We start from the raw sequence: 26372 nt of genomic DNA, 5'->3' as shown, positions 1-26372 counted from the left end.
GATCTTATGCAGCGGTCCTTATCATGGATCACAGATCCACGCAGCAGGGGATCTGTAACCCTACCCCCCCTGCCAGAAAGTCACATAGCCGACACATACACACAGTCCCCCCCAGGAGTGCTGGCAGGCTCCATTGAAATAACCAGTCCACCAGTGCGGAGCCTGTCATTCCGGGAGTTTAGAAGCATCATTTGCATCACAACCCTAAACCCGCCCCCCGCCACAGTCTGCGTCCCAGGTTTAAAATATTCCCGCGAAAACAGCAATACAGACAACGGTGTTCATTAACAAAATCTAAATGATTTTATTTTTTGGGAAGGGGGTGAAGGGGGTATGTAACTGGAGAGGATAGTGAAAATGAACTGGGTAAAGAAACGGGGGCAGGTTCAGCTTTTCTGTCCACAAACTGAAAAGTCACTGGTTGCCCTGCTCACTCAGGAACCTAGCTTTCAAAGCCTCCCGGATGCACAGGGCGTCCCGCTGGGATCTTCTAATGGCCCGGCTGTCTGGCTGGACGTAATCAGCAGCCAGGCTATTTGCCTCTAGCTCCCACCCCGCCATAAAGGTCTCCCCCTTGCTCTCACACAGATTGTGGAGCACACAGCAAGCTGCAATAACGATGGGGATATTGGTTTCACTGAGATCACAGCGAGTGAGTAAGCTTCTCCATCTCCCTTTGAGACGGCCAAAAGCACACTCCACCACCATTCTGCACTTGCTGAGACGGTAGTTGAACAGTTCTTTTTCTGTGTCCAGGGCGCCAGTATAGGGCTTCATGAGCCAGGGCATTAGCGGGTAGGCTGGGTCCCCGAGGATCACTGTAGGCATCTCCACATCCCCAACAGTTATCTTGTGGTCCGGGAAGTAAATGCCTTCCTGCAGCCGTCTAAACAGACCAGAGTTCCTGAACACGCGAGCGTCATGAACCTTGCCCGACCATCCGACGTAGATGTTTGTAAACCGTCCCCGATGGTCCACCAGTGCTTGCAGCACCATTGAAAAGTAGCCCTTTCGGTTGATGTACTGGCTGGCCTGGTGGTCCGGTCCCAGGATAGGGATGTGAGTCCCATCGATAGCCCCACCGCAGTTTGGGAATCCCATCGCGGCAAAGCCATCTATGATGACCTGCGCGTTTCCCAGGGTCACTACCTTTGGGAGCAGTACCTTCACGATTGCCTTGGCTACTTGCATGACAACAACCCCCACGGTAGATTTGCCCACGCCAAAGTGGTTCGCAACTGACCGGTAGCTGTCCGGCGTTGCAAGCTTCCAGAGGGCTATGGCCACTCGCTTCTCAACTGTGAGGGCTGCTCTCATCCTGGTATTCTGGCGCTTCAGGGCAGGGGACAGCAATTCACAAAGTTCGAGGAAAGTCCCCTTCCGCATGCGAAAGTTTTGCAGCCACTGGGATTCATCCCAGACCTGAAGCACTATACGGTCCCACCAGTCCGTGCTTGTTTCCCGGGCCCAGAATCGCCGTTCCACGATATCCACATGACCCATTGCCACCGTGATGTCCTGGGCGCTGGGGCTCGTGGTTTCTGACAGCTCTGTGCTACTCTCCGACTTCAGGCCATCACGGCGGTGTCGTAGCCTCCTCGCCTGATTACTCTTCATCTGCCTCAGGGAAAGGTGTATGATAAGCTGCGAGGTGTTGAGAACGGCCACAAGTGCAGCGATGGTCGCAGCGTGATCCATGATCGCAGTGCTGTGGCGTCCGCGCTGTCACTGACCAGAAAAGTGCGCGAACTGATTTCCCGCCGGCGCTTTCATGGAGGGAGGGAGGGCGTTAGTGACGGACGGATGACGACAAATTTTTTTTACCCAGAAGGCATTGGCGGCTCGACCCAGAATTCCGATGGGCAGCGGGGACTGCGGGAACTGTGGGATAGCTGCCCACAGTGCACCGCTTCCAATATCGACGCTCGCCCGTTAGTGTGGACTCACAAAGTCGAATTACTGTCCTTAGTGTGTCCTTAGTGTGGACACACACGTTCGACTTTGCAATATCGATTCCACATATTCGATTTAAGTAAAATCGAATTACCCTCGTAGTGTAGACATACCCTAAGAAAATGGACGAGTAAAGCTAAGAAAGGAGCTGATCTTGTGGAATGCTAAATGTCTCCCAACACATTGTAAACTTGCTTTCATTCTTGAGCTAAAGAGTTCCTTCAACTAATGCTGGAGCAAAAAGAGTCCTATCAACTAGTATTTGAGCTTGAAGAGTTCCATCAGCTCTTGCATGGACAACATAGATATCTGATCACAAGTCTTCTTAGTTAAAGGGGAAGAGAACTGGTTTTCAGTTATTTTATTTCAAGATGCCATAGTTAAGTATGTGTCTGTTATTTGTTTAAAAAATATTTAATATTTGTACTTGGCTATAAACTGATGATTAAAACGTTATTTAAAACTTCACTGTATAACTAAAAACATCTTGTCATTTGCCTGAACTCCCATGTACCTGGTCTCATAGACTATTAAAGGACAAACGCCTGTAACATGCGATGTTATGTGCACTCAACTTCCACATTCAGATATCATGGTGGTGAGTGTGGTAAAAATGCTGAGCTAGATTCCAGAGAAGCTGACATATCTTTGGGGTACCTAAAATGCAAAAAAAGTCGGTTTAAAAAATAGTTATACATTGAACTCTCCTGGATATTTGGGGCATTCAGCCCATAAAGATAAAATTTCTTCATTTTTATTGAAATATGTATAGGTCACCTTTAAACTAAAGGGAGTTCATGGTTAGCATGCTAACCTAATTTGTTACTAAGGCATAGGAGTGGAAAGTAGTAGTAGTATTGTACTTATTTTCAGTTACTGAATACATTGGAAAGGTTACAATGGAAAAAAAAGTGAGTTTCTGAAGTTTTTTTTTTTGATCATCTGCCCTTGAGGAAGTCACCACACAGAGGCCTAGAATTTAAGATTAGAAGAAAAAAATGATTTGGCGTTTAAAATATTACATAAGACCCATTAATTACAATATGGAATTTATTGTTCAGCAACTTGAGTAGCTGCAGCTGGTGCCAATTTGTTCTCAAGTATTAGTTTGAGTGTAGAGGTAGTGGCGGTGAAGACAGAGCAGAATGTGAAGTATGATGCAGAAGATTTCACTTTAGTGTACACTTGCTAAACATGTGGGGCCAGATCCCCAGATGCTGTAAATCAGCATATATCTGTTGATTTCAATGGAGCAATGCTGATTTACCCCAGCTGAGGATCTGGCCCAAAATGTTCATAATGGGGCTTTATGGAAGTAGTAGCTGGTGCTGACTTGTTCAGAGCCGAGGATCACATGCCCAAAAGCATATTAAAAGGAGTACTTTGATGTTTTACTTCAGCTGGTATACATTTAAAAAGAGGGAGTTTGTCAGTTTTTTCTAGCTCTAAATGTTTTGTGTCATTGTGTATATTTCACATTAGATGGTTTTAGTTCAACAGTTTTAGGAAAATGTCCCAATCCTGTAATCTACTGCGTAACCTTTGTAAGTACTAAGCACCCTCAATTTCCATTGACTCCGGGAGTTACTCAGCACTTGCAAGATGGAGGCTTAGCTGTATAACTTGTAGTCAGCAATGTCAAGAAATCCCTTATTCTTGGTTCCCTCTTCTCTCCCCTTATGCTTTTCAATATAGAATGTCCCCTAATCTCAGGGCAATCTTTTTACTTGTCTTAAATAGCCAGAGCATTAAACCCTATAGTTTTGCTCTTTCATTTAAACTATGATTGTCAATTTCCCTGTCATCCTAGAATCTGGTGGAGTGAAGTGAGAGGATGAGGCTCATCATGTCTAAAAGAAAAATGAGGGAATAGCCCAAGTTTTAACAGAACTTGCATGCATTTAATTTGGTTAATTATTTATTTAGCAAAAATGTGGGAATCAAAGAACATCTTATCTTGCCCCACCCCCACTCCATGTTGCTATATAGCTCCCATTAGAGATCATGGGAGATAAACATATAAATGAAGGGGAGAATATACCCCCAAAGCAGCCCCTAGACCTGCTTTCAATTACATGACTGGTACTTCAGCAGCAGGTCATTAGTTGCCTTTGTGACTTTGGCTGTAATCACAACCATAATATTTTGACATGGAACTAATTGTTCTTGAACAATTTCTCCACTGTATAAGACTATAAAGAGCCCTTCACATTAGCCATGGAGTCCCTCTCATCCCACTCATTTTAGGGCCTGATCCTGCAGTAACTTGTAAGTTGACTGGGAAGCACCTTGTACAATCAAGCTTTTATCCTGCAACAAACATTAGACCCAGTCCTACACTCACTGGAGTGAATGACAAAGCTCTCATTGACATGCATGAATCAGGCTCCATTATTTTCTCTTGATGATGAAAGGAAAATCACATTCATTTGTGTCTGGAATTCCTTTCTGCCCCATTTATGCTATTCTAGGCATTAATCCAGTACAAAATCATATTCCAAGTTCCTGGAATTTTCCACGGAGCCTCTTTTAGTTTTTCCATAAATGAAACTGATAGTGTTAATTGATCTTTTATTCAAAAAGAGAACAGCTTGTCTGGTAGGGACAAAAGTTAAAATATAGACTGTTCTCATTTTGGCAGGTGAAAATCTAGGGCCTGATAGTTTCCTGTCTTCCTACTTTTTCAGTCATTTGCACTTGTTCAAAGTGAGTGAAAAATACTATGGTTCTGATCTGCCTACACTTTGTACAGATTTAAAATACTATGCTGTGGATGCTGCTAAGGTAACCTCAGGCATTCATTGATACTTGCAGGACAAATAGTGGAGGACAAGATAGCATTTTTAGATAATTAGACAAATGGGCTATGTGGAGTCAGTGGACCCAATTCTCCTCTCACTTACACTAGTGTAAATCAATAGTAACTTCACTGAAGTCAATGGAGCTGTTACATGGGGTTCTCTCAACCCAAAGCTCTTGGCAACTTTACTCTTTGTGGGGTAGTGTCAGGAGATAAATCACTGGGGATACAGCCTGTCCATCTGGTTAAAGATTGGCACAAATCCAAAGTGCTTTTATCCAAAATTACTATTTTATTAGATCTCCAGCACATACAGATATGCAAAAGTGTTAGGCTTGGTCTACACTTACCCCCCAATTCGAACTAAGGTACGCAACTTCAGCTACGTGAATAACGTAGCTGAAGTTCGAAGTGCCTTAGTTCGAACTTACCTCGGTCCACACGTGGCAGGCAGGCTCCCCCGTCGACTCCGCGGTACTCCTCTCGTCTAGCTGGAGTACTGCAGTCGACGGCGATCACTTCCTGGTTCGACTTATCGCGTCCAGACAAGACGCGATAAGTTGAACCCAGAACTTCGATTTCCAGCCGCCGAACTAGCGGCTGGGTATAGATGTACCCTTAGAGTGCCCCCAAGCAATAGTTACCCACAGTCTGGAAGGGTCTTGAGTGGTCAAATGACGAGGTTCAAGTGGCCAGCTATCCGTCTGTCGCTGGGGATTCCAAGAGATGTCCAGAAGGTCAAATCCAAATTCCTCAGACCTATCTACCCCTTTTATGTTAGTAACTGCTACAGTTACATCAACAACATGTCAATAAAAAAAGACAAAACAAAACAAAAATCCATTAAGCAAGCACTTTTAATCTGTTGGTCCTGCAACTGTATTTCCACACAACAACAGTCCAAAGATATAGCTAGACTTCCTATTTTTTTTAAAGAGACTGACTTCAGCAATTTCAAAAGAGAGCCTAACTAGGAAGGCAGCAGGGTCATGCTCACTTCTCATGATCACTCAAACCACTCCCCTCTGGCTTGCCTAGTTATGCTAAGGCTGCTACAAAGGCCTACTAACTTACATGTGTTTGGCAATAAGCATAATAATCGATATTCCAGTACTGGCCTAGGCGTTTTGCTGGGCTGTCAAAATCTCCCTAACAGAGCCACACTATTGTAAATGAGATGAGAATCTGGCTCAGTCTGGCTATGGCAATTTACCAGAAATAGTTGAGTGAATAACGAGGTACCCTTAATATGCTTTGATCAGAATACCATGTGGCCAGTGTATGTCACTTTAAAATCCCAAGAGCCATTTCATTGTATTGAGTCACACTGAATTTTTTTTTATAAAAATTAGCACAAAAAATACCTTCTCAGCCACTACGATATAGTGTAACAGCTTCTAGTGTGACATCATTATGATGTGAATATGAATGTCTAATCTAGAGAGCATATTAAAATGTTATGGAAAAGCCTCACAAATGCATCAGCCAATTTTCATAATTTTCTTAATAATAACCATTTTCATAATTTTTCTTAAAAATATCAACAGAGACCCAGTCAGCCTAAGGATCAACTACCTGGAAATGTTTGTTTTGTAAAAGATATTGCTTTGCTACAGCATGACCAAAAAGACACCACAAGAAAGGCAACAAAGATGGTTCGAGGTATGGTTCTAGGATTAATTATGATGGAAAGAAGAATAATTAACAGGGGCTTGATTGAGGTATTCAGAATTATGAAGGGGTTAATGAAAACTGAACATTCCTCTTTTATCCTGCCCTAAATTACAAGAAGAAGGGGGAGGACTCAAAATTATAACCACAGTAAATATGGACTAAATAAAAGAAAACTCTGTTTTATGCAGTGTAGAATTAATCTGCAGAACTCATTGATGCAAGAGGCTGAATCAAATAATATTGGTGGATTACGTCATAGCCACTAAAATATTCTGTAGCTGTTCAACATAAGATACCTTATGGTCAAATCTAATGATTCAAGGCATAAGAGGATCTCTTGCACGTACAGGTGTTAGGCAGAATTATTTTCCTTCATTCTGATGCAGTTGTTCCACATTGTGCTCTTATTCCATCAAATCTCTCAATTGAAGCAGCATTGGGCTAGATCAGTGCATCATGTCCTTCCTAAACTGCAGTGCTGTTATACAGTATCTGTATAATTACACTAGTGTTGAGTGTGATTCCTTTATCTATCACAAAATAGTGCTGAGAGGATTAATTAATTGATTAAGTGCTTTTGAGATCTTAAATTGGAAGGCACTATGGAGTGCTTATTATTATGTGAAGCATTATTAGCCACTTGATTAGATACATTACGGGATTTTTTTCACCTTCCTATGAAACATCAGGTATTGGTTAAACCCCAAACCTGCAATGAGCTGCATGTAGGTGGAGCCCTCTACCTCTGTGCACTGAAATCAATGGGCCTCCATCCACTCAGCTCAAGTTTCAGGGCTGGACCCTCAAGGGACAATGCCTACGTACACCTTCGGACTGCTGTTTCACAAAGACAGCTTTTCACAATCACAGGTTAGTTTTCACAAAAACAAACCATTTTTGTCCTAGAAATGGAAAATATGTGATTCCTAGAGCACCACTGACATTTTTCCATTTTAACTACCAAAAAAGCAATGCAAAAGATTCAGCTCCTAAAGCATTTTTTTGAAAAAACATTTATTTTCAGAGTAAGAAGGAATTTATACAAATAAACAGTATGAATATAGATCCTTTTTCTTCTTTTCTCTGCCCCACCCCCACAAAGCAGTGTGATTATTTATAAGCTGATAGTTCAGGCAGATGTTTCCACAAGCTTCACGCAGAGTTCTACTAGTGCCCTTTTTATTATTGTTGCTATTATTTATTATTGGTATTACAGTAGTGTCTAGAGGGCCCAACCAAGACCTGGGTCCCATTGTACTAAGCATTATATGTACATGTAGTAAGAGGCAGTCCCTTGCCTGAAGAGTTAAACTGTAATTAAACAAGACAGATAAATGTGAGAGAGGAAACAAAGACACACAGGGCTGAAGTGACTTGGCCAAGGTGTTACAGCAGGTCAGAAAGCTGGGAATAGAACAGAGGTTTCCTGACTCTCTGTCCAGTGCTCTGCCCACTGGACCATGATGCCTCTCAATTGTTCCCCTTTATTTGTGACCTAAAATGCTCTTATTAAGCTTGTTTTAGGCCTTGAGCAAAACTGGCCAGTTGGGATGAATTTTGTGGTGGTTTGTGATGTGTATAAATGAAGAGTGAGATGGATGGGGGTCACAAAATACATCTTTGCTTGAAAGTCAAACGAGGCTTTGTTGAATCTATAGTAGGTTTCCAGAGGTGAAAATTCTAAATTGCACACCCTGCTGCCCCAGAACCCATTCATTCATTTATATTGAAAAATTAACTTTGAAAGGCAGCTAATGAGATATTTTTGGCTTGAGTGCCAGGCAGTGGGACTCAAATGTCCTGCTAGTCTCCGCTAAACAACTTGGGCTTGATTTCTTCTTGACTGGGTAAAAAAAAGAGATGATATTGTTCCAAGTGTAGATTGTACAGATCTTCACAATGTTTGCCACTATTTTTTTACATGCTTTGAACAACAATGAAATAGTTAACAATATTGACATTTATAGTAACGTAACGGGGCATCTGAATTAACACCCCATTAAGATCACTGGTGCAGTTCCCACCTTTCAGAGCTATTGTTTCAAGCTCTTTGTGTACTGCGATAGTTATACTAGGTTCATGTTTTGAAGGTTTTGTTTGCAATCATAAGAGCTTGAGACTTATGTTTTTGCTTTAAATGAAAGCTTCAATTCTGGAGCAGAAGTTGCCAGCTTTGGGGGCAGAGGTTATACAGCATATATGCGCATATGGCCCCAATTTGAGCTCTGTACAAAATGTAAACCATCCAGAATGTTTTGGGATTTTTAAAACACTGTGTTATTATATACAGTGGCTGCACTTAAAAGATTCCTTTCCAGCTTTAAAGACTGTGTGGGTTTGAGAAAGAGACTATGTCTACACTACAGACTTCTGCCAGCATAGCTATGTTGGTCAGGGACATGAAGAAGTGTGATCCCTAATTGGAAGAAGTCCTTAGTGTAGATGCAGCTATGTGGGCAAAGCTGTCTTTTTACCAGTCTAGCTTGCTTCATCTGGTGGGAGAGGCATTGGTGGTTTTACTATACTGATACAAAGAGCAGCTTTGCCGGTATACCTGTGTCCACGCTAGGGTCAGGTCCGTACTATAAATGTACATGAATATAACTATGTCGCACAGGAGTGTGAAAAATCCACACCCCTGAGTGACACAGTGATACCGACCTAGCCCCTGGGGTAGACAGCACTATATTGACATGAGGACTTCTCCCGTTGACATAGCTACTGCCTCTCACAAAGGTGGATTCGTCGGCGATCCCTCAAGGTCGAGGATGATCTTTCACAGGTTTTATTTTTTATGGATCCTTTGGTGACTGAGGAGTCCAATCCTTGTGCCACAGGATCATTGGCAGATGTTGCAGGTGGTGTTGGAAGTCAGGGTTGGGCCGCGATGGCTGCGTGCCGGTTGTCTTTCCTTTCTTTTCTGGTGTTTTTCTGTGACAGGACAAGGCGATTTTCCTTGTCCAAAAGTGGACATTCCCTCTCTGACAAGTCTTCACAGGTTACCCTATCCTGGGTTGCTGTCTCCCACTGTGCGGTGTTGATGCCACATCTCTTGATGCTTATCGTGAGAATGTCTTTAAAGCATTTATTTTGGCCTCCCCATTTCCTTTCTCTTTTGGTGAGCTGGGTGTACAGCAGTTGTTTTGGTAAGCGTACATTAGGCATGCACACACAGTACCCGTTTCACCTCAGCTGGTGCTGGATAATCAAGGCCTCTACAATGAAGATGTCGGCCTCTGTGAGAACACTGACATTAGTGCGACACTCCTCCCACTTTATGTTGAGGAGCTTCCGAAGAAAGTTGCTGGTGCTGGTGTTCCAGGTTTTTCAGGTGTTTTCTATAGGTCACCCAAGTCACACAGCCGTAGAGGAGAGTTGGGATTACCCCCACTTTATAAACTAAAAGTCTAGAGTGTGTTCTGATGGTTGTGATTGTTGAACACCCGGTGAGACAGTCTGCCAAAGCCAAAGCTGGCACAGCGGATTCTGTGCTGAATCTTGACGTCTGTGTCTGCCCTCTGTGAGAGATGGCTACTAAGATAGGCAAAATATTCTACATTTTCCAGCTCTTTTTTGCTGATGTAGATCTTCCTTTCTGGGTCTGATGATTGACCGGGGCCTGGCTGGTGGAGAATTTTTTGTTTTGCTGATGTTCAGAGTTACCCCTAGGCTTTTGTAAGCTTCAGAGACGCAATTAAGGGCTGTTTGTAGATCCTCCTTTGAGTGTGCAACTACAGCACAATCATCTGCGTACTGGAGTTCGGTTATTGTTGCTGATACTACTTTAATTCTGGCATGGAGACGAGAAAGATTGAAGAGGTTGCTGTCAGTCCGATATTGGATGCCAATGCCCTGTGGTAGACGGTCTTGGGTTAATGTTTTCATAACTGCTAAGAAAATGAAGAAAAGTGTGGGTGCCAGTACAGAACCTTATTTTACTTAAGTTTGGATGACAAAGGGCTCAGAGGTGGAGCCACTGCACAGGATGGAAGCAGTCATCTGGTTGTGGAGGAGTCTTACAATGGTGATAAATTTGCTTGGGCAGCCAAACTTTAACATGATTTTCCACAGAGCCTCACGGTGGTGCCTTGTGATGGTCTGAAGCTACACTGAGACTCTGGAAGTACTTCCTTTGCAAGAGGGAGCTGGCGATTCAGTAAGATTCTAGCAGGAATCTTCCCAGCGATAGAGAAAGAGGATTAACTATGCCGACAGGAGAAGCTTTCCCGTTAGTATAGTAGCGTCTTCACTTGGGGTATGTCTACACTACGAAATTAGGTCGAATTTATAGAAGCCGGTTTTATAGATATCAGTTTTATACAGTCGATTGTGTGTGTCCCCACATAAAATGCTCTAAGTGCATGAAGTCGGCGGACTGCGTCCACAGTACCGAGGCTAGCGTCAACTTCCAGAGCGTTGCACTGTGGGTAGCTATCCCACAGTTCCCGCAGTCTCCACCACCCATTGGAATTCTGGGTTGAGATCCCAATGCCTGATGATGCAAAACAGTGTCACGGGGGGTTCTGGGTACATGTCGTCAGGCCCCTCCCCCTCCATCAGAGCAACGGCAGACAATCGATTCGCGCCTTTTTACCTGGGTTACCTGTGCAGACAACATGCCACGGCAAGCATGGAGCCCGCTCAGCTCAGCTCAGCTCACCGTCACCATATGTCATCTGTGTGCCAGCAGACGTGGTACTGCATTGCTACACAGCAGCAGCTAATTGCCTTTTGGCAGTAGACGGTGCAGTATGACTGGTAGCCTTCATCGGCTATCTGGGTGCTGGCAGACGTGGGACTGCATTGCTACACAGCAGCAGCCCCTTGCCTTTTGGCAGTAGATGGTGTATTACGACTGGTATCCGTCATCGTCGTATTCCAGTTCAATCAGAGGCACCTGGGCAGACATGCTTTGTCTCCTGGAGACTCAGTCCTGCCGGCAGTCCTATTGAACCGTGTTGATGATGATGGCTAGCAGTCGTAGTACAGTATCTTCTGCCAAGCACCCAGAAGATGCCGAGGGCTATCAGTCATGCTGCACCATCTGCTGCCAGCTTAAGATGTAAAAAATAGATGGACCAGATTTGTTCTGTATTCATTTGCTACCCCCTCCCTCCGTGAAATCAACGGCCTGCTAAACCCAGGGTTTTGAGTTCAATCTTTGGGGGGGCCATTCTGTGTGACAGTTGTTTGTGTTTCTCCCTGATGCACAGCCACCTTTGTTGATTTTAATTCCCTGTACCTGTACGCCATGTCGTCAGTCGCCCCTCCCTCCCTCTGTCAGTTTCGCGCCTTTTTTCAGACCAGACGCCATAGCACTGGGATCATGGAGCCCGCTCAGATCACCGCGGCAATTATGAGCACTATGAACACCATGTGCATTGTCCTGGAGCATATGCAGAGCCAGGACATGCCAAAGCAAAACCAGGAGGCGTTTGCAGTGCGGCGACGAGAGTGATGAGGAAATTGATATGGACATAGACATCTCACAAAGTACGGGCCCTAGCAATGTGCAAATCATGGTGTTACTGGGGCAGGTTCATGCCGTGGAAAGCCGATTCTGGGCCCGGGAAACAAGCACAGACTGGTGGGACCGCATCGTGTTGCAGGTGTGGGACGATTCCCAGTAGCTGCGAAACTTTCGCATGCGTAAGGGCACTTCCATGGAACTTTGTGACTTGCTTTCCCCTGCTCTGAAGCACCAGAATACCAGGATGAGAGCAGCCCTCACAGTTGAGAAGCGAGTGGCAATAGCCCTGTGGAAGCTTGCAATGCCAGACAGCTACCGGTCAGTCGGGAATCAATTTGGAGTGGGCAAATCTACTGTGGGGGCTGCTGTGATTCAAGTTGCCAGGGCAATCAAAGACCTGGTGATATCAAGGGTAGTGACTCTGGGAAACGTGCAGGTCATAGTGGATGGCTTTGCTGCAATGGGATTCCCAAACTGTGGTGGGGCGATAGACGGAACCCATATCCCTATCTTGTCACCGGAGCACCAAGCCACCGAGTACATAAACCGCAAGGGGTACTTTTCAATGCTGCTGCAAGCTCTGGTGGATCACAAGGGATGTTTCACCAACATCAGCGTGGGATGGCCGGGAAAGGTACATGATGCTCGCGTCTTCAGGCACTCTGGTCTGTTTCGAAAGCTGGAGGAAGGGACTTTCTTCCCGGACCAGAAAATAACCGTTGGAGATGTTGAAATGCCTATCGTTATCCTTGGTGACCCAGCCTACCCCTTAATGCCATGACTCATGAAGCCGTACACAGGCAGCCTGGACAGTAGTCAGGACCTGTTCAACTATAGGCTGAGCAAGTGCCGAATGGTGGTGGAATGTGCATTTGGACATTTAAAAGCGCGCTGGTGCAGCTTACTGACTCGGATAGACCTCAGTGAAATCAATATCCCCATTGTTATTGCTGCTTGCTGTGCGCTCCACAATATCTGTGAGAGTAAGGGGGAGACGTTTATGGCGGGGTGGGAGGTTGAGGCAAATCGCCTGGCCGCTGATTACGCGCAGCCAGACACCAGGGCGGTTAGAAGAGTACAGCAGGGCACGGTGCGCATCAGAGAAGCTTTGAAAACCAGTTTTGTGACTGGCCAGGCTACGGTGTGAAACTTCTGTTTGTTTCTCCTTGATGAACCCCCCGCCCCTCTCCCCGATTCACTCTACTTCCCTGTAAACCAACCACCCCACCCTCCCCTCCCCCCTTCAAGCACTGCTTGCAGAGGCAATAAAGTTATTGTTACTTCTCATTCATGCATTCTTTATTAATTCATCACACAACTAGGGGGATAATTGCCAAGGTAGCCCGGGATGGGAGGGGGAGGAGGGAAGGAAAAGGACACACTGCAGTTTAAAACTTTAAAACTTTAACACTTATTGAAGGCCAGCCTTCTGATGCTCGGGCAATCATCTGGGGTGGACTGACTGGTGGCCGGGGGCCCCCCCCACCGTGTTCTTGGGCGTCTGGGTGAGGAGGCAATGGGACTTGGGGAGGAGGGCTGTTGGTTACACAGGGGCTGTAGCGGCGGTCTCTGCTCCTGCTGCCTTTCCTGCAGCTCAACCATACGCTGGAGCATATCAGTTTGATGCTCCAGCAGCCGGAGCATCGACTCTTGCCTTCTGTCTGCAAGCTGATGCCACCTATCATCTTCAGCCCGCCACTTGCTCTGTTCAGCCCGCGATTCATCCCGCCACCTCTCCTCTCATTCATATTGTGCTTTTTTGCACTCTGACATTGACTGCCTCCACGCATTCTGCTGTTCTCTTTCAGCGTGGGAGGACATCTGGAGCTCCATGAACATATCATCCCGCATCCTCCGTTTTCTCCTTCTAATCTTCGCTAGCCTCTGCGAAGGAGAAACATTTGCAGCTGGTGGAGGAGAAGGGAGAGGTGGTTAAAAAAGACACATTTTAGAGAACAATGGGTACACTCACATTAAATTTTGCTGTTCACATTACACAGCACATGTGCTTTCATTAGAAGGTCTCATTTTTCCTCTTATATTGAGGACCTGCCGGTTTGGTGTGAGAGATCACTCACGCAGTGCCAGGCAACAGAATTCGGCTTGCAGGCAGCCATGGTAAGCCACAGTCTTTTGGCTTTTTTAACCTTGATAACATGTGGGAATGGTTTCAAACAGCAGCGCCCTCATTTCCCATACCAAGGACCCATTGGGTTGGCCATTTAAAATGGGTTTGCAATGTAAAAGGAGGGGCTGGGGTTTCCGGGTTAACATGCAGCACAAACCCAACTACCCCCCCCCCCCACACACACACCCAATTCTCTGGGATGATCACTTCACCGCTCCCCCCCACCGCGTGGCTAACAACGGGGAACATTTCTGTTCAGCCGAGCAGAAACGGACACCTCTGAATGTCTCCTTAATAAAATCACCCCATTTCAACCAGGTGACCGTGAATGATATCACTCTCCTGAGGATAACAAAGAAAGATAAGGAATGGATGTTGTCTGCATGCCAGCAAACACCGGGACCATATGCTGCCATGCTTTGTTATGCAATGATTCCAGACTACGTGCTACTGGCCTGGCGTGGTAAAGTGTCCTACCATGGCGGACGGGATAAGGCAGCCCTCCCCAGAAACCTTTTGCAAAGGCTTTGGGAGTACATGAAAGAGAGCTTTCTGGAGATGTCCCTGGAGGATTTCCGCTCCATCCCCATACACGTTAACAGACTTTTCCAGTAGCTGTACTGGCCGCGATTGCCAGGGCAAATTAATCATTAATCATTAAACACGTTTGCTTTTGAACCATGTGTGATATTTACAAAGGTACACTCACCAGAGGTCCCTTGTGTGCCCTCAGGGTCTGGGAGCACGCCTTAGGTGAGTTCGGGGGTTACTAGTTCCAGGTCCAGGGTGATAAACATATCCTGGCTGTTGGGGAAACCGGTTTCTCCGCTTCCTTGCTGTGAGCTATCTTCATTGTCTTCATCATCATCATCATCATCTTCCTCGTACCCCGAACCCGCTTCCCTGTTGCGTGTTTCTCCATTGACGGAGTCAAAGCATACGGTTGGGGTAGTGGTGGCTGCACCCCCTAGCATCGCATGCAGCTCCGCGTAGAAGCAGCATGTTTGCGGCTCTGCCCCGGACCTTCCGTTTGCCTCTCTGGCTTTGTGGTAGGCTTGCCTTAGCTCCTTAATTTTCACGCGGCACTGCTGTGCGTCCCTGTTATGGCCTCTGTCCTTCGTGGCCTTTGAGACCTTTTCTAATATTTTGCCATTTCGTTTACTGCTACGGAGTTCAGCTAGCACTGATTCGTCTCCCCATATGGCGAGCAGATCCCATACCTCCCGTTCGGTCCATGATGGAGCTCTTTTGTGATCCTGGGACTCCATCATGGTTACCTGTGCTGATGAACTCTGCGTGGTCACCTGTGCTCTCCACGCTGGGCAAACAGGAAATGAAATTCAAAAGTTCGCGGGGCTTTTCCTGTCTACCTGGTCAGTGCATCTGAGTTGAGAGTGCTGTCCAGAGCGGTCACAATGAAGCACTGTGGGATAGCTCCCGGAGGCCAATAACGTCGAATTCCATCCACACTACCCCAAATCCGACCCGCTAAGGCCGATTTTAGCGCTAATCCCCTCGTCGGAGGTGGAGTAAAGAAACCGGTTTAAAGGGCCCTTTAAGTCGAAAGAAAGGGCTTCGTCGTGTGGACGTGTCCAGGCTTAATTCGATTTAACGCTGCTAAAGTCGACCTAAACTCGTAGTGTAGACCAGGCCTGAAGTGCTACAGCAGCCCAGCTTCAGCGTTTTAAGTGTAGATCTGCCCAAGGAGAGATTTGCCTTTATAGTATACCGGTACTCCTATACTAGTAAAGAGCTCATAGTGTAGATGCAGCCTGAGATTCCCTCTACTTAAAATGGGACAAACTATTGGAACCAGTAATATTTCTCAAAACATAAGTTTTTAATTGCTACTCCTGTGGTTCTATCAGAGCTTGAGTTGCTGAGCACCATCAGTTCCCACTACCTTGCAGAAGGGGTTCAGCACCTAGCTGGATTGGGCCATTATATAAAATGGCCGGTAGCCTAGAAAAAAGATCGGTGGTGTGATCGTTTGACTTCAGTGATGACACATAAAGAAACAACCTATCCATCTCGTTCTCTGATCTTATCCTATCAAGTTTGTTTGCTGGTCATTGATAATTCATGGTTCCATACAGCTGTTAAAATGATCTTTGATCAATTTCAGAGAGTTATTTTGTCATGAGTTGTAAAAATCCCTGATGAAATAATAGGAAGCAGCCTAAAAGCCTCATTATAATGCAGTAAAGCAAGGAGGAATATTTAGAGACAATGGCAAAAGAAGTATATTTTTGCATAGACTGGACAATATTTTTGGGATGATACAGTTTAATGTATTCTAGTGCAGGACAAGGTCACTTTCTTTTAGTTACAAGCAAATACTCAGCAAATAAAATAAAAAATAAAAAAGCACATGACAGTGAAAAATATGTGCATTTTAGTGTCATCAAGAAACTAGTCACATTTGAAAACCTACCATCAATTTTACAGAACAGTTCTAACCTTTTCCCTCTTTTTGTTACAAGGCTGGGTTTTGGTACTTTCATCAAGTGCTTATTTGAAAAATGATCTGTACTCTGCTTTTTGCATCAGGAGGCAGAAATAACTTTTGTTGCAGTTTAATTAATTGCTCTTGCTTTTTCTTTTTTAGTTCAACTATTTACAGCTAGGATAAATATTTTTAGCAAATTTTATTAATGGCAGTCATTCTGCTTTCTCTTTCTGTGGGCTTTGTTCTCATGTGTTTCCCAAAGCATTACACTTTCATGTCTTTGTTCATTGGTTTTAAAGTCTTTCTTCAGCTGGGATAATAGAAAAAACATCTCTGTCTACTCAGCCAGTGGCAATTCTAGCTGTTCTCAGAGGGGTATATATATATCTCCAGTTTGTTGCTTGGGGAGTTAGATATACAACTCCAGATAGACTTAATGAGAGGTACATGCTTAATTCCCCACACGGTACATGGAAAAAGTACCCAGAATGTGAAGAATGAGACGCTGTGATCTCAGCTTTAAGCATCTTTGCCTTTTTCTTTTTTTAATGCATTATTTCATCTGCATACATTAGCTAAAATAATTGACAGCTGGTTTGCGTTTTTTTTCATCTTCCAAGTCTGTGTCTGCTTTTTTTTCTAGGGAAGGGCTGGGTTTGGCTGCATCTTTTGAACTGAAAGACTAGCTAATTCATAAGGTGGGGAGAGGGATTTGCCAGATCGGCTCTGTTCTTAACCTGATTGCTTTATGTGTTAGCCAGGAACAAGGTGCATTAAGGTCCATTGTCCTTAATTACAAGAATGCCCACTGTGAGTTATCATATTCAGATATTTACACTTGTACAAGTACTGAGAAAAAAACTGGGTGCGAGGGGATATGGATTTACAGAGGCTGTTGGGGGGTTCTGGGTGCAATAGTAATGGGACTCTGCAGGGGGGTCCAGGTGAAGGTGGTTGGGGCTCAGTGGTGGGGTCTGGGTATGAGGGAGATAGAGCTCGGCAGGGGGGTCTGGATATGGGGGGGTCTGGATGCATGGGGGTTGGGCAGATGGGGATGCAGCTCCCTGTACAGGGATCGCTCCCCCTGCAGCTGAGGAGCGATGGGTTCAGGAAGCGGAGGGAGGGGGAGTTTGCAGAGCTTCCTGCAGCTGAGGGAGAAATCTGTGGGTGGGCCTGACCCGGATGCCGTGCAGGGGAAGAGGAAGTACTGTCCTCCCCAGCCCAGCCAGGACTAGCAGCTGGGTCTTCCCTCGTCCCGCCTCCTGCTCCACAATGATTTACCTCTCTGCTGGCTGCCCTGGGCACCCGAAACATACTGCTGAGGGGGGTCACATGACTGCTCTTGTGGCTTCCCTTTGCTTCCCCTTCAGAAAGTCATTTTTCTGTGGGGAAGCAAAGAAATCTGGGGGGGGGACACATAAATTCTGTGCATGCTCAGTGGTGCAGAATTCCCTCAGGAGTACTTTGGGTAGAGACTCCCTCTGCTGCTTTATGCTGCCTGCAGCTTCCCCATTACTGTCCTTTCCTCCTCTGCTCCTGCACTTCCTTTCCCTCCATCCATCATTCTGAGTCTGTTCAAGGTGGTCTTTTCTATTTCTCCCTAGAGATGATCTCTGCTGCCCTTCACCACTCAGCGACCCCACCAGTCTTTCCCTGTATCCAAAATTTTTCCTGGTGGGGGGATAGGATTACTCCCTGCAAATATTTGAAGGATGTAAACACTAAGGAGGAAGATAAGTTTTTCAGGAAGGATGGTCTAGAAGGTTAGGGGCTTACTCTGGAATTTGGGATATGTGGGTTCAGTTCCCTGCTCTACCTCAGACTTTGTGCGCAAATCACTTAATCTCTCTGTGCCTCAGTTCCCAATCTAAAAACAACAACAACAGGGATAATAGTTCTTGTCTACCTCACAGAGGTGTTGTGAGGAAAAATACATTAAAGACTGAGTTGCTCAGATATTAAGATAGATGGGGAGACGGGAGAGACGTATTTAGGAGTAATGGGATGAAATTAAAAGGACAATACAAGTTGAATATCATTGCAAGGGAATGGACTAGATGACCTACAAGATCTTCTCTGTCCTTTTACTTCTTTGATTCTCCTGCAGAAATAAGATGACACGTAAGAAAATATGGACCAATCAGGTCATTATATAAATGTACAGCACGTCTACTTTTATGTGGAAAAATATGTTTCTTATTTAATCACTTGTGTACAGATTAAACATGGGCAAAGTGGTTTGGAAACATAAGACTACCACCTCACCCCAAACCTTCACTTATTCATAATCTGTTAGAGATGGGGGAGAGCCCAACATGTCCCTGATCAGTCATCTCTTACCTCATGGCAGATTTTATTCAGGGATGGAGTGTAGAGGGAAAATTAACCCTCTGTCATTTGTGTCTCCTCTTCAGGGAACAACTAGGTCACCTATTTACTCCTCTGGCTTCTGGTGTCTTCGGTGGGAACTGACCAGGCAGCCCATCCCTTGGCGTGGTGCCATGTGATACAGCTAGTCTTACATCCCCCTATCCCAAGAAAGCAGGGAAAGGTCTACTTAGAGAGAGTTGGGATTTATTGGAAAAGGGGTAGTACTGGGGCTGGAAAGACAGAGGGTCACGTGGCCAGTATTTCTAAATGTGATTTCCACGACACATCAGTAGCTTGTTAAATGTACTTCTGTATGTTGCAGAGAGAAGACAATAAAATTCCTGTCTCTTATTTTTGGCCTGAGTCAGGTTTTTCTCTCCCATTCCTGCCCCCACACTACCTAAGTCTCCAGTCTGCCTGCCCTCTCAGATTTGTTCTCCAAATATTGGATGAATCCAGGTCATTTTTATCCCCCTCAAGTCCTGAGGTCCCGGTCCAACTTCCTGTTATGGATCACCAGCAGGAAATATATGCACATCACTAACAATATAAGGCCAGAACCATGCTGATGGGTGCACGGCCGTGCAATTGCACACCTCACAGGAATATAGGGACCAGTTCATGGGGACTTAAAATAAATCTCACCTAACTGATCCCCTTTATCTCTCTCTGATCTTGATGCCCTTTTTCCATGCTGCTCCTAATGCTTGGAATTCCTCTGTCTCCTCATTCAAATTCCTCCTCAGAGCACTCTTCGCGTTTGAGATTTAAGCTGTCGTTCTGTAAAGTGTGTGTTTCTATACACATATATTGTTTGTCTGCTTAGACTGTAAGACCCTTGTGTCAGGGACCATTATGACCCTGAAATTTTGGATAAGACAGAGCACATTGTCCTAGTCAATAAATAATAATGCTGGACTGACTCATGCTTTTCCTGCTGCTGCAACAGGGTTCTGCTACTGCAATGGCTGTGCTTCTGGCAGCAGCAGTTTTAGGTTGGAGAGAATCAAAAGGGAAAATGCACTGTATGCAAGTTACGCTCTCTGCTACTGGTGCCTGCTGCAGCTTTGTGTGGTGATGGAACATGGCAATATTCCTTTAATTCTGGGACTTCCAAGGTAATAGTCCAGCTATATAGGGCAGTACTGAAGCAATTAAAGTTCTGGTCCTCAAACCCTAACTACTTAGGCTATGCCAGTCATCATGGATCTCGCATCTCATCACCACCACCATTGCTGCTGTGGTTCTTACTATGACTATGCATTCAACCATCTCTCTTGACCAGTTCTGCCCAGCCCAAAAATGCATTAGCGGTGAGAGAAAGAAGCAGGAGAAAGTCAAATAGCAGCTGTGTGTCTGGAGTAGCCTTACACTGACCCCTTCCAAAATATCTCAGTAGAACATATGTGTGATTTAGATCAACAGTCTATCTGTTATGGAGAATGGCCTTTGTAATAATTTTTCTTCGCAGTTTTTTTTTAAGACACACAGATAACATTGCATTCCAAACAATCTGCATCCCAGTGGCAGTAATGCATTGGTATTTGTATCAGATCTGAAGTTTCTAATTTATAATTGCAGGCAGTTGTATTAGGAATAAGGATAACATGCTGAAAAGCAATTTATGGAATAGGGAACTGAGGAAGCTAATGATCTCACACATTGCTTTCTTATGGCCGTGGTACATCATCCCTGTTTCAAAGTTATATAGTGATATTAATTAATTTATATTATTAATTAATGAATTATTAATTTAATGAAAACATTACATGTGAAGTAGTAAACTGCATTAAAAAGAACCTTGCAAAAATATTGTTTTCAGTAGCTGTCAGTGTGAAATGGGCTCTTTTTGCCTGGTGTGTCTTCCATTTGCTTTTACTTTATTTTTTTATAGGAATGCAAACTTTTTCTGGAAGCCACAGGAGGCAGTACACTAAAGACAAGTACAATGCAACTGCTCCTGCTTCCCTTATGGAACGAGCTCCCAAAAATGAATTCAGGGCTGATGTTGGTGGCTCTTTGAAAGACAGAGCTCCATCCAAAGGCACTTCAAAGTCCAAAGAGATTCGAGCACAAAGCTTTCTAAAACCAAAAATCGCTGTGTCTGATTGTGTATGTGATATAAAGGCCTTATCAAAAACTGCACTGGAAGAAAATGATGTCCACAGGAAAAATCAGTTCCCAAAAGGTAAGCTGTAAATCTTGTCTTGGATTTTAGGAATGCAATTTCAGTGTTAAAATGAGGTCAGACTTAAAGGTATAAGTGAAATAATACAAAGCCTATCCATAGTTGTCTAGTTTTCAATACTGTATAAGAGTTATTTGGTGACAGGTCACTTCACATAATTGATTTGTATAAACACTATACATTGCCGAGGTCTACGGAGACCAAAAAGGAAAAGAAAAAGCCAGTGCCTTTATAAATAGATTACACACACAAAAAAACCTACCTTAAAAATGTTAATATTGTAGAGTCAAGCACTGAAAAGGAAATGCCAGAATTCAGATTGCCCTTGCAATCTTGATTTGGCCCTCTTGTTTTAATTACATGATCACATACTGTTTTTTCCCCAGGACCCTTGCCTCATTCAGCATGCAATCTCAGCATGGAAACCGCATCAAAAATTTCAGCCCATGTAGCTGAAGTCTGACAAAAGGTATAAGCAACTGAAAACAGGGTTTTATAATGGGAAGTGTTGAGCAACCTTAACTATATGCAGCACTACCTGCCCCACCTAAAATACTGCCATCTTACATAATATATCTATGTATTTTCTGTTTTTCAAAATGTAAACACATCCTTTTCATGTCATTACATTAAAACACATTTTTCTTAGGCTTCAGTTCCCTCACAAAGGTTTTACCTCCATACACATTCATATGTCTATAACTGAGATGACCCTAAGGGGCCAAAATCACCCTGGGAGAGACACCAGAGTTGAATTTGACTCTAATATCTATTGGTTTCTAAGAAATTACTCCAGGGATGATTTGGCCTAAGGCACTATGAACAAATATACTGGTTTTGCTATGATAGTAGCAATTCAGCCTATTTTTTCTTATAATTTATGACTGAATAAAACGATAGTATATAACACCTGTTTAACTGACAGAGGACACAATTTTCAAATATCAGTACCTAAAGTTAAATCCATTTTAATCCACCGACTAAAAGTGACTTGGTTTTGAAGATGTGCTGAACATTCACAAATCCCATTGAAGCAATAGGCGATTAGCATCTTTGAAAATAAGACCACTTTATTTAGGGGCTTAACTTCAGGTACATCGGTTTCAAAATTTTGCCCAAAAGAAATAAAGCAAACAACTAATATGAGAGGGGAAATGCACCTGAATTTTTTTTAAGACATCTGTGTCTAATAACTTAGATAATTTTGATTTTTTTTAAAGTACAGCATAATGTTTACAGTATGTCACGAGGGAAAATATTTTCAGTTTACTGCAACCAATCAATTGAAGCAAACAGCAATGGGCTTTATTTCCAGATATAAAAATCCCAGAAATCATACTATTTGGCATGAGAGATGCAGTTAGTGTTGCTGTTTTAGAACTGTGCATATGGGGATTGTTCAGTAGGTAATTTGTTATTCTGGGTTAATTCTACATTTTAAATCAGATGCTTCTCAACTGTTTTGAAAAGGTGTCTTTTGCATTTTAGGCACAGGTCTTCTCTTGGGTCTAGATTATGCAGGAAATATTGATTATAAAAGAGCAATAGAGCATGGTCATAAATGAGGAAAATCTTTTTAAAAGTCTGATTACAGAACCTATTGGATTAAGTACAGTTATAATGAATTGCTGTATTGTGTTTTACCTTTTCTTTATTAGCATTTCATATAATCACACCAAAGTAGGCCTAATAAATGCCCAGGAACAACAGAAAGAAGGAAAACTAATATATTAGAAATTAAAAAGCAATACCAATTCTCATTAAAGCCTCAGTTTGGTCAGAGAGAAGTGATATGTGATTAAGTTCCACAGCAGTTTATTATTTTCCATTATCAGTGCAATAATTTTAAACGGTCTCAAAGTCTGTGAGTTGCAGTGCAATAATATTGCTTTACATAAAGTCAGTGTGTTATGAGGTATCTTGCTTTTCAGGAAGCAAACACCAAATGGATCTAAATATCAAAATGGTATCTTTACACTTTGTGACGGGTTGGATCACAGAAACCCCCTTGGGAGCTGACACCCAATGTACCAAGACTACCCCTGCTCCTGTTTTCCCTGCCAGCTCAGGACTCCAGCACCCTGTCTTGCTGAATTAGACACTCCCGTCTGCTCCAACACAGACCCAGGGTCTGAATCACTTGCCCGAAAGCTGCAAGTTTACCTGAAAACAGCTCCCAAAAGTGTGCTTGTCTTTAGCACTCAGATGCCCAACTCCCAATGGGGTCTAAACCCAAATCAATCCGTTTTACCCTGCATAAAGCTTATGCAGGGCAAACTCATAAATTGTTCGCCCTCTACAACACTGATAGAGAGATATGCACAGTTGTTTGCTCCCCCAGGTATTAATACGTACTCTGAGTAAATTACTAAATAAAAAGTGATTTTATTAAATACAGACAGTAGGATTTAAGTGGTTCCAAGTAGTAACAGACAGAACAAAGTAAGTCACCAAGTAAAATAAAATAAAATGCGCAAATCTATGTCTAATCAAACTAAATACAGATAAGTTCCTCACCAGTTCCCGAATGCTCCCTTTTACAGGCTAATCTCCTTTTAGCCTGGGTCCAGCAATCACTCACACCCCCTGTAGTTACTGTCGTTTGTTTCAGTTTCCTTCAAGTATCCTGGGGGGGGGGAGGAGCTGGAGAGGCTCTTTCTTTAGCCAGCTGAAGACAAAATGGAGGGGTCTCCCACGGGTTTAAATAGACTCTCTCTTGTGGGTGGAGACCCCCCTCCTCCCTCCTATGCAAAGTCCAGCTCCAAGATGGAGTTCTGGAGTCACCTGGGCAAGTCACATGTCCCTGCATGACTCAGTCTTTACAGGCCGAAGCCATTGTCCACATGGTATCTTGCATGTCTCCAGGAAGACTTCTTATGTGGATTGGAGCATTCCAAGATGCATTGTTCTCCAAGTGTTTCCTGATCAGGTACTTAACCTGGCGAATTCGTTCCTAAAGAAGCTGACCAAATGCCTCCCAAAGCTTACTTAGAAACCAAGCAAGCATACAGCCCATATTCTTAACCTCAAGTAAAAAATGATATATATGTACAAATAGGATGAACAGATATAGTAGACCATAACCTTTACGGAGATATATTACATGGCACAGGCAGCACAAAACATATTCCAGTTATGTCATACATACATTTATAAGCACCCTCTCCCCATAAAGCCTTATGGGGTACACTGTCACACACTTAATTGTGAAGACTTGCTTAATGTGAAAGATACTTCTGTGTCACAGGGCAGTGACTAGCACCTATGATCAGGCCTGATCTATTCTGCTTAATGAGGCCTATTATTAACACCTTGGCATTCTTATTTCAGAAATTGCCCTCCACGTCTAATGATGTGCAGAACCCAATCAAAAATTAACCATGCACCCTTAATGAACTTTTAAATCTCTCTAAGGTGATTACAAATCCTGTGGTTCAGTCGACAAAATAAAGGATTGTAAGAAGAGTGACAAACAAGAGACGGCCAGCAGGGTAACAACCTCCGCAGCTCACTCACCAGATGTTCCTCATGAGAAACAAGAAGCCTTCACACAGCCAGAAATCTACGCTGAGCCTGAGAAAATTCCATCCAGCCTACTGACTTTAAGGGTAAAATATCAAATGTTTCTCTGCTGTTAATTCTGGGACTGATTTTTCATGAATGCTGGTTCCTTCCTGGGAACTCACCAAGGGCAGAAGTTCACAGTTAGTTTTGTGTTCCTTTTTCACTTAAGTGTTTGCCACTTGCATCTGCTGTTGAATTATTCACAGGACCATCTTGTCTGACTGCAAAAGAGACGCAGTGCAACTGGTTGTATCTAAAACAAATGCCATTTCCACAGCTTCAGAAGCCAATGGAATGATGATAAGAGCTGGGAGCTCAGTGTTCAGAAAGTCACAGTTTCCATATGCTCCTCAACCCTTCGTGAGCCTGGGGATAATTTACACAAATCCTAAAATGGCACTACTCAAGCACAACTCTTAGCAGGAATTATTAGTACATGCTGGCTATAATGTAAATTCTTATTGGCATTCAGGAAGATGCAGTGCTTAGGCAGAGGCAGCAGCCATGGGCAGGAGAGGAAACAGGGAGTGAACTCCCGCCCAGACTCCCACCAGGCCCTGAAAACAGAGGGATTTGCTGCTGTTTCATCTGTTGCAATGAGTTACACCAGCCCCCTTCTCCCCCATGACTCACTCGCATTGGTTGAGCAGGGCTGCTTAGGCCATGGTGCTTCCGAAACACATCACTGACTGCAGTTTATTTTCTTGCGTTTTCAAGAAGATTTAAATATAAGTAAAGTTTGTGAGCTGCTAGTGACAAGCTGTTGCTGAGCTGTGGTTTTTTTTGAGAAACATTGGACAAGAAGTCAGAATCTTAAATCAGGATAATTTTGTAAAAATCTGAAACTCAAAAACAGTTTAATAAATTTACTTCAAATTTGGCAGCAATATTCCCCTTTGCCTTTAGAATAAATCTGGCAATATTCAAGCCAACTCAGTTTTCCAAGCTAAAGTTAAAGGGGAGCAAATACAGGGCTGGAAGATGGTTGTTACTTTAACTGCTGAGATGCATTAACTTCTCCATACTTGATGGGCGTCTCAATGTTGTGTGTTTTGACTGTTTCGTTTAGGAGGCTCTGGAAGTCCATAAACCTCAGTTTATTTCTCGTTCACAAGAACGGTTGAAAAAACTTGAACACATGGCACAACTGAGGAAAACCCAGCAGAATGACACTCCAGAAAAGCAAGAAGGAGCTCTTCTTCCTCGAAAACTTTCCTCAGCATCCATTTCTAACAAAAAGAAGCAATATACCGTTCCTCACCCTCTCAGTGGTAAGATGAATTGTGATTGTTGCATCAACATCAGGTTTGTAACTGGATTTGAAATCTTGGTACGAATGCAGTATTTCTACATTAACTTTGGTGAGAATCAGACCCACTGTTGTTGTTACCCAACTGTCAACGTGCCAACCTCTATACTAATGTTCTAAACAGAAGCTGTGCTAGGATGCAGAGGGAGAGAGAGAGAGAGAACAGTTTTAGGGACAGTGACACAGATTCTCAAAGTTATTGAGGCACCCATTGAAATCACCCGTGGCCTTATCAAAACTTTGGAAATTAACCAGTCATGAGGTTACATCAATATATCATGGTGCTACGCAGATGCTACAGAGATGAGCACATGAGAGACAGACTGCTGTATCAATACACCTTAAAACTGGCCACTTTCCTAAGAATAAACCTGGATATGCAAGAGAAGTGGAGAGGTTGTTAGCCCTAGTGAATAACATACTGAATTGTTTTGGTGTGGTGTGCAGTAGCTGTATGCCTGATAGAC

At 43.8% G+C, this 26372-nt stretch overlaps 1 protein-coding gene across 1 annotated transcript in view; it reads left to right on the top strand.

Annotated features, from left to right (window-relative positions):
* Nucleotides 1-26372, top strand: part of CUNH10orf90 (chromosome unknown C10orf90 homolog) — a 176191-nt gene that overhangs the window by 122434 nt on the left and 27385 nt on the right. Inside the window, exons 5-7 of the mRNA XM_029911373.1 lie at nt 20739-21032; nt 24447-24640; nt 25666-25867. Of these exons, the coding sequence (XP_029767233.1) occupies nt 20739-21032; nt 24447-24640; nt 25666-25867 (690 nt within the window). The remainder of the gene's footprint in view (nt 1-20738; nt 21033-24446; nt 24641-25665; nt 25868-26372) is intronic.

The sequence above is a fragment of the Terrapene carolina genome, unplaced genomic scaffold (genome assembly GCF_002925995.2).
Source record: "Terrapene carolina triunguis isolate 2854851 unplaced genomic scaffold, T_m_triunguis-2.0 Scaffold95, whole genome shotgun sequence".
In the NCBI taxonomy this organism is placed as follows: Eukaryota; Metazoa; Chordata; order Testudines; family Emydidae; genus Terrapene; species Terrapene triunguis.
Note: the sequence above shows the minus strand (reverse complement) of the source record. Positions and strands in the feature narration are given on the sequence as shown.